At 29.7% G+C, this 14,524-nt stretch overlaps 2 protein-coding genes across 2 annotated transcripts; one reads left to right on the top strand and one right to left on the bottom strand.

The window, feature by feature from the left end:
* Positions 1–3,370: 3,370 nt before the first annotated feature.
* LOC128965517 (protein spaetzle 5-like) lies at positions 3,371–5,561 on the top strand. The gene is made up of 3 exons (XM_054312224.1): positions 3,371–4,058; positions 4,141–4,806; positions 5,378–5,561. The coding sequence occupies exons 1-3, from the start codon at positions 3,820–3,822 to the stop codon at positions 5,559–5,561; spliced, it is 1,089 nt and encodes a 362-aa protein (XP_054168199.1). The 5' UTR covers positions 3,371–3,819.
* Positions 5,562–7,184: 1,623 nt separating this feature from the next.
* LOC128965515 (zinc finger SWIM domain-containing protein 8-like) lies at positions 7,185–14,451 on the bottom strand. The gene is made up of 6 exons (XM_054312221.1): positions 13,651–14,451; positions 12,959–13,207; positions 12,699–12,880; positions 8,033–12,635; positions 7,774–7,954; positions 7,185–7,703 (listed from the first exon to the last, which is right to left on the bottom strand). Exons 1-6 carry the CDS (start codon positions 13,850–13,852, stop codon positions 7,490–7,492), a joined length of 5,631 nt encoding a protein of 1,876 aa, XP_054168196.1. The 5' UTR covers positions 13,853–14,451; the 3' UTR covers positions 7,185–7,489.
* Between the last annotated feature and the right edge of the window lie 73 nt (positions 14,452–14,524).

The following is a 14,524-nucleotide window of genomic DNA, read 5'->3' as shown; positions in this document are numbered from 1 at the left end:
ACATAAAAAGATAACAAATTATGATATCTGTATTATGTATGTATTTTTATTTTTTTAATTCAGACTTTTATACACTTTTTAACTAAATAATTCTCAATTGCAACCAATTATTATAAAATCATGTTTTATATTTAAATTTTTATTATAATAGTTTAAGGAAATAAAAATTTAATACATTATAAGTTATATACACAGTATTTATTGTACAGATATATTATGTGTATATTATTAAAATAAGTCACTATAATTTATTTTTTTATTGAAATCAAATACTATTTAAAACAATTATGTAACTAATTATAGATAATTATTTATTAATAAAACTAATTACATAATTATAACTTAAAATTTTCTAAAATAATAATATCAGACATACAATAAATAAAAGGTAAATAAAAAGTTCGCTGTAAAACATAATAAAACTATATAAATATTAATTTAAAATCAAAAACATCGATAAAAAGTAAATTTTTATTTTTATATTATTAATTCAAATTTGATATTTTTGTTAAAATTTTGATATTAATATAAATTTGTATAAAGTGTAATATAAATTATTCTGAGGTTTATATATGAATTTTTATATATAAACATTTTTGTAGTTAATATAAAAGTTGAAAAATATTGTAAATCCAAGTTTATAATAATATTTGTAATCATTTTTTAAAAATTTATTTCAATATAAATGTTAATACTGTACAACAAATCACTTATATGTAAGATTTTTATAATATTTTTAATAAAAAATTTACTTTGTTAGTGGTGTAAATTATTTATTAATTTTAATTTTTTTTAAATCTGTAAATTAAATTATGCAATTTACCTTATAATATAAATTCTATATTAAATATGTTTTTAAATACAAGTGTTAATTTTTATATATAAAAAGGTTCAGTGAATTAAATAATATAATATTTTAAAAAATAAAACAAAATTTGTTCAATTATTATTAAAAATTTAATATCCATTATACAAGTGTAAGTTTATAATATTATTTTATTAAAATCCAAGTCTTAATTATACAGTATTTATATTATACTTCGTTTTCTAAAATATTTTTAAGTTGTTTACAGTATTTATATTTAAGTTTTAATTCAAAAGAAAGAGTTATTATTACTATATTATAATTATTGAATTAAAGTATCTTTTATTTTGTATTAAAATAATATTTGTATTAATTATAATTTTTATTTACAATTTTCTATTAATATCTTTAATTATTTACTAATTATGATCATAAATACAGATAATAATATGTTTAAAACTAAAACTCCTTTTTTGTATATTATTTTATATATAATATTGATTATGTTCTTAAATTATATTTACACAAAAATTTTGGTTATATTTTATTATTTTATTTTATTTATCAACACTTTTTTTAATAATTTTAATAATTTAAGTAAATTATTGTTATAATTGTGTCACAAAATATAACAATAAATTACTAAAATTGTTGCGTAATCTATTTATATTCTTTATTATTAAATTTTATTATTTTATTTGTTTTATTTATTTATTTACAACTTATTTTTTATATATTTGAAATCAATATAACCATAAATTATTAATAACTGTTAAATTATTAGTATTGCAAATAAGTAATTTATAATAACATATAATATTACTTATAAATATTACCTTCAATTAAATTGTTAAACTAAAAAGCAATTAGCATTATAATATGCTATTGTTTTGTAATTATATTTAAAATATTAAAAAAGTTTGTTAATTATAATAAAACAAATAAAAGAAAATCTCCAAATGTATATATTGTTGCAAAATAAAGCTTTTAAAAATTATTTATGTTTTTTAGTCGTATAATAATAAAAAAAAGATTATAAAAAATGATAAAATTAGATGACTTTGTAATTTTTTTTGGGAAAAATTTGTTTTATATCATATCTCATCTAAAAAGTTATTAAAATTTATTTGAAATTCACAATTGATAATAACATCTTAATTATTGATCTTTATAATAATATTACTTTAAAAAACGGAAATACATATAAAGTAGTAATAAATATTACTTTAAATAAATAAATAAAAAAATATAATCATAACTACAATATGACATACAATTATAATATTTAATAAATTACTATATGTTTATTATTATTATAATTATTTATTTATTTTTATATAATAGTATAATAACATAATATTTTGTTATTAATATGAATATACTTATTGATGATTTAGTATAAAGAGTGTATTCTTAACCTTCTATATAATTGAATATTATTATAGTTTTTATTATATAAGTTGACATTTCAATGAAAATCAAATAAAATATTTCTTTTTCTTTATAATATTAAAACAAATGTGTTGTCAATAATGATAATAACAATAAGATTTATGACCAAATGTGGTCATATCAATGATTAAATACAAGTTTTGCTCCAATAATTTATTTAAACTTCAATATAAAATGTTAAATATCTCATTCAATTGCATAAAAATAACTTTTAAAAAATATAATTAATATTATCTTTTATTGCGAGAATTCCCATGACTTTTGGCTATTTATATCTACATTGAAATCATAAGAACTATTATCTCTTGGGCTATATTTTTGCCACAAGAATACAAAAAAAGTGAAAAATATTACATATTTATTTGAAGTCTCTCTCTCTCTCTCTCTCTCTCTCTCTCTCTCTCTCTCTCTTTCTATCATATCATAATCATGTGTTGTATTTACTTTTAGAACAGTATATATATATAAATAAATTATAAGTATATATAGCCCACACCTCCGATTTGATGCATAAGCAGTTGATGTGTGCGTTGAAAACGGACTTAAATTTATAGTTAATTTTACAAAACTATTTCAATTAAATTATTGAAAACAAAATGTTTGCTTTTGTTAGACTATAACGCAAACCAAGGATAAGGAGGAGTCGTGAGAAAGTTGTTCGTCATTGATATGCCAGTCATTGTTCACAACTTTATCAAAACTTCTTGTAAAATAAAGCTATGTTATGTCTGATTGTGATAATTATGGATCAAATATTAGACGACAACTCTTTATTAGGAAAAACCAAAAATATTTATATATTATAAAACAGTGTTTGACTTATATATCAATTTTTGTTTTATAATTAATAGCCATTTGTGTTTGTGTTTTGTATTTTTGAATATTTCAAATAAAAGAGTTAAACACAAAACATAGTTAAAGTTATAGTTATAAAACACTATTCAATAGAGTGATTGGATAGTCGTGTGGCGGGGGCTGGCGTTTCATGTCTAACCCATGAAGAAGTTTAGTTCAATGAAGTTGTTAGACGTGTGTTCAATATTGAGACTTAAGGCTTGAATTTTTGCTTAAGAATACTACAGGTGTAGGCCTTATATTAAAGAATAGCACGAATGGACAGGTAGTGGTCAAGTGGTGACCAATAAATATGATTAACGATCTCTTGATGTATGTATTAGTGGTTTTTCAAGTGAAAGTTGTAATTAAATGAACACAAAACTACACAAAACAAATGGTAACAATAATGAGTGTAATTAATAAAAGTCGTGCCGGAGTTTGGGTTAATTAGGAGGAGCAGAGAAATAATGGTTTGCAATATGTTGTCATATCCTCCCTGAAGGACAGGTATATAAGATGAGGCATTCGCCACAATAATGATTTTAGTTAACCTAATCATTGACCCCATTCCCCCGTTTAGCTTAACTTTAATGCTATTCATTGACTCTAACAGTGAATAACAAGCGTTTCAAATGCAAAACTACTGTGAATTTAATACTAAATTCTTGAAAAAGGATTTATTTTGACTCATATTTCAGACAAATTGTTAACACATTTAGTGATTTATGTGGGCTTTTGTCAGTCTTTTCGCACTTATTTTAATTCATGGGATAAGAGATGTAAACCCAGTGCCGTCTGCCTCAACATCTCCTCTATGGCGCGGAAGTTATACTCAAAGTAGTTATTGGTATTCCGATTATGCCATCGATAAACCTCAACCAAAGAAACAATATCTACCGTCCCCTCAGTTCTGTCCACAGTTTGGAAGAACTATTTGTACAGAAGTCAAGCCATCTTATCCCAGGTTTGTCACAATTTATATCTATTTTATAGTATTACACAAACTTTTATTTTTAATATTTATGTAACCTTTGATCACTTATCAGTGATGACGTCTTTGAAGTGATAAAAGCGGCGAAAGCCAAAAGATTTAACATTTCCAGTGAGTTTGTCGATGAAAGTCTTAATGATGAAGAACCACACTTTTATGAAGAACAACCAGAGTATAACAAACCACCAAAACATGAGGGATATGTTGTCTATCAAACAGCCGTTCATTACGATAACAATTATCAAAAACCAAATTATAATAACAGACAAAATAATAACAATTATAATCATCACTCTTCTTATCCTCCAAACGATAGTCCCTATAACTATGGCTTTGGAAACAATTACAACAGCGATGACAATAGAGGACAATACAGACCATACGATACTAAACAAAAACCTTTTGAGCAAACAATATATCCATACAATTCTCATTACACACCAATGAGATATCCCAACGATAATCATAACAATTATTATCCACAACACCAACAGTCACCACATGGTTATCAACAGCCATTCGACAATGAGATGATATCACAGAGACATCAAAATCGATATAAACGTCAAACGGATCCAGTGGTTGATCCGGTGTGTCAGTCGAGGATGATTTTGGTCGAACCCAAGGCTGCACTCAATGACAAGAGTCAGTGGAAATTTGTGGTCAATCTTTCAGATAGAGATCCACGACTAAAACAGGCCATCAAAGTGGAAGTTTGTCAGTAAGTTTGTCATAATGTTATGAAATTTATTTGTCATTATTTATAATAAAATTAATTATAATAAGTTTATAACCCGAGGGTTAATCACCACTTAGTTATAGAGGAGAGGAGAGAGTAACTCAATATTCAATTTTAAGCAAAACTTTTGACTTTAAACACTTGTAACACATATTTCAATAGAAAAATTGAATCTAAAAATGTTTGAATCCGGTTTCAAAATCTAATTTCCAATATTTTTGATATAAAAATCTTCAAATTTGTTATCTAATATCAAAATATAAGCAAAATTTTTCAGTAAAGAAAGAAATTGTAAAACTAATGGTTGGGACCGATGACTGCAAAATATGTTGAATTTCGGGTTTATATTAGGTTTGCCAACACATAATAGATGAGTGCTTTAAGTGTCTATTTGTAGCAAAAAAATATTAAAATTATAAAAATTATATGATATATAAGCCAATGGATCATATCCTGGACGGCAAATCGTTACAATAAACTCGTAAATCATAATTAAAATGAATTAATTATTAGTCAAAAAAATATAATCAATTGTTTGAATGAAATCTAACAGAACTCCGGGTCAGTCGTGTTCTAACCACATATCACTGCCCTTTGGTTTCGTCAGTCGATGCAAACAGAAGTACATAAAGAAGAAGTTATTATCACTGGACTCTTCTGGTCAGAGCATTTCATCTGAAAACTTTTTCGCGCCTTCTTGTTGTGTCTGTGAGATCCAGAGGAATAATAAACGATAATTCAATACTTATTAATATATAATTTATATAAATAATAATACAATTATTGTTAATACACATACACACCAAAACTAGTCATTATATATATATATATATATGTATATTATATATTTCTAAATTTGTTTTCTATAAAAGCAGTTCATGTTTTTTAAAAATAACAATTAATAATATAATGTAATCTCAAGCTTACACTATAATTGATTAAAAACTAATGTATTTTATAACCAATCTTAATGTTTAATAATATTAAATAATAAAAATCCGATTAAACATTTATATTTTTGTATCATTTAATGAAATATATATTAAAGAAATAACAAAAAACATAATTTTAAATATCAAATTCTTATTTTTATTTCATTTTTATTTTTTTATAAATACTTAATTATTAAAATTAATATTTTGGATGCTTTTTCGCCAATTCTCTTATTATATTAATATTGTATCAATTTTAGGATTTTTTTCAAATTAAAATAAATACAGTTTATATCATAATAGGTATCCGCAAATTGACACAAATGTCAAAATTATTTTATAATACTAATTAGAAATTTGCGAATATAAGCGCTCAAAATGTAATTTTAATAAAATTAAATAATGCAAATAATAATAATAATAATTGTTATATATAATTGGCTATATGCAATAATATACATAAACAAATATAATCTATTAATAAATACAATGGATTATTCTAACAATTTTACTAAAAAACACAAAATTAAATATTTTGTGGCCGTTTATAGTCTTAATGTATTATTTTTTTTAAATAATTAATTAAATTAATGTGTCATCCTTTTGTGCAAATAATATTGTATTACTGTTTAAACAATTTTATTTATAAATAAAAATTTCATTTCATTTGAAAATATATTTTTAGATGCATTCAGATTTTTTTGTGGATATTTCCTACAATATTATCTAAAAGTTAGTATTTTTCTGAAAATTAATTATACAGAAAAGCAATGCTTTTTTATTAAAAGCACATCATTTACCTGACGGAAAGTTTTGAGATAAACACCAAAACACATTTAATACTGTGTTATAAACTTATGTAATATATATTTTATATATATATATATATTTATTTATATATGTAGATTTATATATAGTTTAGTTAATGATTTGATAAATAATAAAATGTATTTGTGATAACATTCATTCACCTATAGTTTCCAAAGATATACAGTTTTGTATAAATATATTTTGAGAGAATTTCGGTTAATTAAATTCCTTAAATTGAGACTATTTGTCAATAAAGGACTAATAAAAATAAAACAACAATAAATACTGATATATAATATTATATACTGTTAACTGTTAACTAATTAAAAACTATAGGTTTTTGAGATATTAGAAACAATTTATACTGTCTTTGATGACATAAAGAGTAACTCGCATTTAAATAATTATTATTATTATATTATCAAACAATATTGAAATAAAAAATAGACAATAGTTTATGAGTTTACTACTACTCATACTGTAAGTGAAATGTCAATAGTTTTTTGTACGATTTGGTGACATATTTTCACATATTTTATGCTCTTTTTTACAAACATAAAAACACTGTTGTCTTTACAATATATATAATTTTGTCGAAATGTTGTGATAATATGGTAAAAAACCAAAGTATTTTATAACTTTATTTTGCTTTTTATTTCTATATTAGACCTAATTTTATGTTTTTCTTATAGATTTTCGAAGCAATTTATACAGCAATTCATTGAAACAAATTTTGTCGATTAGATGTTAACTGAATTTTATTGTTTCTATATTTAAATGATGTTTTATGAGCAGATGTTTGTCTTATTTAAAAATTAATATTTGGACTAATTTTAAGTTGAATGCATTTGTTTGTAAGTGAAGTGCGATTTATAACTAATATTTGCTATAAGTTATCATTTAATACTAGATTAAGCCAATTATCAAATAGTAGTTTGCAATGAATTGGCGATATGTTGCCACAAGTCTTTCTTACACGACTTGGAACGCCTTAAACTTTGCAACAGTTCATTGAACTGTATGTTACCTCCCGGTGTCAATTGAAAGGCAGACCTTGCGCTCCGAATAATGGTCACAAACTCATCGTAATCGGCTGGTGTTATGTGATACATCTTAAAGTGTGTACACGCTATGAACCTATTCATCAACAATACAACAAGTCATTCAATTAGATCCAATGGTCATTCATTAATACGTCTAAACATACATTTGTTGACATTTTTGTATCAATGGAGTCAAAAGGTGTGATCGTATGGGATGAGCGATACCAGGAGTTGTAGTTGAATGGGTCAGGTATTGTGCGGTGTCCAATACAATCTCATGTAATACAAATGGTGAGGCAACGCTATTAACAGTACAAATGCAAAAATCTTGCAAATATGATGTTCCTGTTTGACCAACAAAAATAAGCTCAATGTTGTCATACATAATACAGTATAAAATTTATGTTATTTAAGTAGAAATACCTAATTTCTTGGCCACATTTAATAGCCATTTGACGTCCTCTCCATACGACGGATTTCTGGCATATTTGGCTTGTGGTCTATCGTCATGTACTCTTCGGGCCAATGTTTCCATGGCTAACATACCCACTCTATAAGCAGATAACAAGTATCCCAATTGTCTGGTATTTAACTGTTGTAACTGTTGGTGTGGGGCTACTGTTGCATTCATATGAAGAGCTTGTTGTGGATGAGGTGCTGACGATGCGATTGTAATGATATGAGGTCGTGGTGAGAACGGCTGCTGACCATTTTGAGTAACATTAATTGAAGGCATCAATTGTTGATGATTGGCTTGAAATAAAATGGGTGGCATAATATTTCTTAAATGTGGTAATGGAGCCGATGATGTCACTGAATTCGGATAGAATGGATAGGGATATGGGGTACATGTGTTTGCTGTCGATACGTATTGAAATGGTGGCAATTGTTGTGAATATGGCGGTAAACTTTGGTAATAGCCATATGGATGTGGAGGTATTGTAAAAGGACCGGTTGGTCCACAATTGAGAGGTGGCATCATTGGTAATGAAACTGTTGATGTGGGTACTTGAGGTGCATTAACTGGTATTATATTTGATGGTTGGCCCACATTTGCCATCATTGGATCGTATTGTTGTTGTCGTTCATTTTGTAGAATCATATGGTTTTGATCATTCATACAAATACCGGAATTTACGTTAATATTGTTGACAACGGGTGCCGGCATTTCAGGATTAACTCCATTAATGTTTTGCTCTATATTTGGTATATTTCTATGTGATTGTCTTTGAGCAGAATGTCTTCCTCTCTCTTGAAGATTTTCTTCATATAATTCATACCATTTTCTCGCCACTTCAAACAACACCTCTGGATATACACCGCCTCCTTTAGCGGCCGATTCAACTGCAAGACAAGCTCTCTCAAGCATATCATTACTTTGTTCTTTACATTGAATGAGTGCTCTTTGAATTTCATTGGGATTAAGTGCGTGGGCGTGTGGTAGACATGAGAGGGCTAACTCTGCGGCCGCTTTAACCATTGATAACTCGCGACCTCTAGAAGCTCTATCGGCCAAAGAGGCCACCTCTGGAGGTGTCAAATGTCCTTCCCATGTTTCTATTAGAAAATTAATAGCAGAGTTACCGATTTCCATAGCCTGACCAGTAATCCATGAAACATGTGATGAATAAGTTCTTGACAACCAATTGAGTGAAACAGTATTATGAAGTCCTAATGCATAAACACCAATTTGAAAGGCGCACATATGCAGTGCTCTATGAGGTCCGCGACAGTTCTGAGTGGCCGATGGTTGAGTAAAAAGTACAGCTGTGGTACTGTTTCCTCCAGCCTTAACCAAAACAGTTTTGGCCAATTCAAACATGAAATGAGCTGATGCTTCACTCGGTTGGTTAGGTATGGATGGATAAGCGCGTTTGCCTTTAAAACGAATCGCTTTCATAGTCTGATTTGTGATAACTGGCGATGCGTTTCCTATTACTAACGGTGTTGTATTGTTTACAGTAATTGTACCATTAGTTGTAGTCCTTGAATTATTAGCGACGACAACGGGTGCAACCGTCTCAACAATGGTACACACATTGGCTAATCTGTTAGTAATTGCGTTAACTTTTGGACTCTCGACATCGCGTCCTTTATTGATGATACGAACTGCTTTATCACCCGAAGAACTGGATGAAAATGAGTCACTGCTCTCTCCGCTACTGCCACTATCACTTCCTGGACCTCCGGGTCTTACCCACATTGATCTGCGAACAACTGTTGGAGAATTATCACTTGAAGTAGTTTCTGGAGCACTGCTATCAATGCTTGCCATTCCAACTGAATGTTTTTTATTGGTTCTAAAGTTAGTGCATCTGAAACGCGCTTCCCATGCCTTATAGTCTTCATCCCAACACGGACTGCCAGCCTCTTCATTTCGTTCGGTATCACATTTACTTTTATTTGTCGATCTCAAGTCATTATTAGAAGTCGATTCACTAGAAGCTGATTCAGATGGTAATGAATTCTGATTATTTGTTGTTCCATTGATTGCTAAACCAACTGTTACTTGAGTTGATTCGGTTTCTTCGCTATGAGATGTATTATTAGCCTCTTGTGGCAAACTTTTTGATGGAGTAGTGGTTGGTGTTGGTGTAGCAGTTGCTGTAGTAGTGTTGATATTAGAAGTATTACCAAAACTTTCGGCTGTATTTCTGTACATTTGATGAACTTCTTTATCGAGAAGTTTATCCATAATTTTATGCAACTTTTGCTGATCGTCTTTATAATGTACTAACAAAGTAAGTGCTAATTCGCCTCTTTGTCGACGAGTGCCCTCACATAGCAATGGATGTTCGGCTTCAGAAACATTAGCTTTAAGACCGAGTGCGGCCACAGCGGCTTCAAAACCTAATTTTTCATCAGTCGATAGTCTAATATTACTAACAATATTAGTTCGTATTTGGTTTTGTGTGGACGACAGAACCAGTGCATCAAATATATAAGACGCTAACATCAATGGTAATAATGCATCGCCTCTTGTAGTTAAGATACCATCTCTTAATTGTTCAGCTTTTTCTCTCACACTTTGCATCATTTTATGTGATAAAGGAATTCGCTTAAGAAGTGCAACTAAATCCTGTTCCTGATTCGCTAACTTCACTTCAAGTGCTTTTGTAGAAGCAGGAGGTCGTGCCATTTCCAGACCAAACAAACCAACTTTAAAGGCTAAGTAGTGATAATCGGTATTTTCTCCCAAAACAGAGCACAAGAAAGCAGCCTTTGAGAGTGTAGCCGATGCCAGAAGACTTACCTGATGGCAGATTGGATTAAACCGACGATTACGTTTGCCTCGTGTCGGTGGAGTTGGTGTTTCTATTAAAAGATTTGGTGGATTACTAAGAAGCTCATCCGCTAACTTAACAGCCAAAAGACATGCTTCAAGAGTTCTTCCGTGTGCGTGAAGTGCCTCTGCTCTGGCAAACAGTATTTCAATTGGATCTTCAATTCTTTTGATCACAACTTGAATACGGTTTTCATCTAAATCTTCTTTTAGTGATTTTAATAACTGAGCTTTTGGTGATATATTTTCATTTGCTTTCGAGTTATAATAATATAAGTCAAATTCATTTGAAACTTTGTTTGCGTTGGTTTCAACATTTGGTTTATTGTTATTAACAGCATTACTATTAGCATCTAATGGATTCGTATTACTCTCAGCACTGGTATCGCTGCCATTTTCATCGGCAACCATATCAGTGCTATCATTACTATTATTTCTATAGATTTCGGGTCTATTTCTCGATTCATTAGATGTAGATTTCAATACCGATTCAGTAACAGCAATGGACTCATCAAATGCCTCATTTTCAGTCTCACAAAAGCCTTCACTACTCAATGAACTTCTATTGGATTCATTATTTTTTATACTCTTTGAATTCATGTTTGACAGCAAGGTTTGTGCCGATTGAATCACAGAATGTGTTGTTTTAGAAGTCGAAGGTATTGGTTCAGCTTCTGCTAAATGGTTGGGTGATTGAGCCAACAGTTGTCCAATTTCGACGGAACGACCTCTTCTTGATGATGAACTATTTGAATTGATGGCATTTTCAGTGCTTATTGTTTGAGTTGAACACTGTGTTGAATGAGTTGATGCGTGTACTGGAGGGGTATACCACCTATTAGGACGGTTTCCAAAATAAGTAATACCAGCTATCGGGTAATCACTCCAATCCATTAGACAACCTTCCATTGCTGGCTTAAATCCGGTAAATACATCAATGTCCGACTTTTTGATATTATTAGTCGTGTTTCCGTTATTCATAGTAGTTCTCATTTTGAGAACTCTCTCTACTGTTTTTAAGTGCCAGTCATGTAACAGATTGTAAAACATTTTAGCGTCACTGGGAGACAGAGCCGGGTTTAATGCAACCAAACGCCATAAAATTACCACTTCATCACAAAGACTGCTACAGGCGTGTTGTGAAGCGTGAGTGTTGCTGTGAATATTGGATCTGTTTCCGTGACCATTGATTCCCGCGTGAAGTAAAACTTTGGTATTAAACCACCAAAGAATTATCTGATCGCATGCCAACACTTCTTCAGTAAGTATTTCCAGCAATGGTATAGCATTTCGATCGCTTCTCCGCAACATTTCTCTCACAATAGATAGCAAGTTCCACATGCCTTCTGGTTCTCGGCCTCTTAATGGCCGTAAAAGACTCGACCATTCGGCCGCTGCGGGCGGTGCCGTTGAGGACAAATAATTAACATCACTAAAGACTATGGGCGACGGCACGCATAACTTTATCAATATTTTACGAATGTTCTCATGAAGTTGTGATTCGTCTAAACACCATTTGGTTTGTTCTTGAACTGAAGCACCTGCTGTCGGATCGGGTGCTCCACAAACAGTGTTTATAGCTGTTAACTGATTCGATAACAATTCATCGAGAAGTCTTTGAGCAGTCGGTAATATCTGTTGAGGAAGTTCGCTAATAAGGTATTGAGCAAACTTCTGCAACTGATCCCGATGTAAACGAGATAATGATTCAGATACAGGTGCGCGAAGACAAACTTGAGTTGGCTATTATGATATAAGCAAATATATAGATTATACTTATGATAAATATATATTATAAATGTATACCTGATGGATACGAAAGAGACAAACTGATACGACATGTGAGCACCAGGAGACAGGTCCGGGTCCGGGACAGGTGCAGTTGCAGGATGTGATACGTCTGCGATCAAAAGTGACGGCAACATTGTATGAACCCTTTGATATACCCAATGATGGCGGAGGGGTTACGGTTGCACTCAAATGAAAACCTTTTGTTATGTAATGTATTTGTTAAGCATTGTTATCAATACATAGTATGTATTTATATATAATGTTATAAAACCAACCGATTTGCAAAAGTTCTTTAACTGCTTTAGCTTTTAATAGATTTTCTCCCCTTTGAAACTCATCTGCACTTCCATTGGCTAAACACGAGTAAAGTCTTATGTCTTCTTCGTTTTCGGGAAAACTCCAAAAAGCAATCCTCAATTGTAACTGTTCGGGAACGGGAGGGTACACGTGCTCTACCACTTCAAATGGTATGTGACACGCAACTGCTTGTGCCGACAACTCCACCAAAGATAATAGCGATTCATCTTTATTAGCAAATATATACACAAAAAGTCATTCACTGATAATAAACACTCAATATATATATATATATATATAAACTGATAAATGCATTAAAATTTGTTTTTTCTTAAACATAAATAGCATTTTATATAATATAATATCGCATATAAGTAACTAATGTTATTTAATGCACTTTTGAAAAATAAAAGCAAATATTAGATTAACTAAACATTGATGATATGCGAGAGTCTCTTCAATAAAATCTTATGTGAGGTTATACTAGGTTTTAGGTCAGCTTAGACTCTGATAAGAGGGACTTATAGGACTCACAGAGCCTATAAAATCCATGAGTGTTTGCATAACACAAGACAAGTATAAAATAATGGTAAATGCATTACAACTTACAAAGCATTAGATAATAGCAAAGAAACAAAATTACACAAAAAAGTACTCAATGTTTGCCAACCTTTACGCTTATTACCATTGAGTTGATTGTTGGCACTATTATTGTTAACATTGAATCCAATGGGTGTATTATAAGACTTCTTCCATCCCCTCCAGTTATTACATACCGACTCGGGCTCACTCATCCAMGAACACAACGAGTCTTCTTCAAATCGTTCCGAGTCTTCAAACGAAAACCGATCGCCTTCTTCCCAGTCAAACATAGTGTCCAAAAACAATACCTCTATGTCTTGTATCACCAATTAATTGATTCACTATGTCTTGCCTTCATTGGCTTACTTTAGTCATCATATCATAAGAAAAATCTCATCACTTTGAATGGCATTTACATCAATGAATGTCAATCATATCAATTGAGGTTAAATATCAAACCAAACAATTAAATGACAGTAGAGTCTAATTGTCAATGAAGATCACTATCGATAACAATGTCTAATAAAGACAATTCAATTACAAAACAATCACTTTTTATATGCAAATTACAAATCAATTTTAATAAACAATTTGTTGCAAAACTTAATATAATTTGATTAAACAATAAATATTAAAACTAATGGATAAACTAATTATAGGATAAATTTATAATTTAAATGTTATTATTTGACAATTGAATGACCATTTGATCAATGGGTCAAATGTGAGACAATTGAATCATCTATTGGTGACAATCATTGGTGTATTGATTGTTGTGTTGTTGTTGTGTTGTTGTTGTGTTGTTGTTGAGTGCAATCACTATAATCACAGTTGTCTTGAAATGTGTGGACAATCAGTGATTGTGATGAGCACTGACTCGCACTCAATGCCCAACAAAGACAGCAATACATAGACAATACATACACAACATATCAATAATAGAGTTCTATATATTTAGATAT

The sequence above is a fragment of the Oppia nitens genome, unplaced genomic scaffold (assembly GCF_028296485.1).
Source record: "Oppia nitens isolate AA-2021 unplaced genomic scaffold, nextdenovo-longstitch-racon4-pilon3 scaffold17_pilon_pilon_pilon, whole genome shotgun sequence".
In the NCBI taxonomy this organism is placed as follows: Eukaryota; Metazoa; Arthropoda; class Arachnida; order Sarcoptiformes; family Oppiidae; genus Oppia; species Oppia nitens.
This window is presented reverse-complemented; position numbering and strand designations above follow the sequence as displayed.

Excerpts from the sequence above, each read along its gene's own strand:
- LOC128965517 (XM_054312224.1), top strand. The coding sequence starts at position 3,820 with ATGTGGGCTTTTGTCAGTCTTTTCGCACTTATTTTAATTCATGGGATA. Across the intron at positions 4,059-4,140 it reads GTCAAGCCATCTTATCCCAG|TGATGACGTCTTTGAAGTGA; the intron begins GTTTGTCACAAT and ends ATCACTTATCAG. Across the intron at positions 4,807-5,377 it reads ATCAAAGTGGAAGTTTGTCA|AACTCCGGGTCAGTCGTGTT; the intron begins GTAAGTTTGTCA and ends GAAATCTAACAG.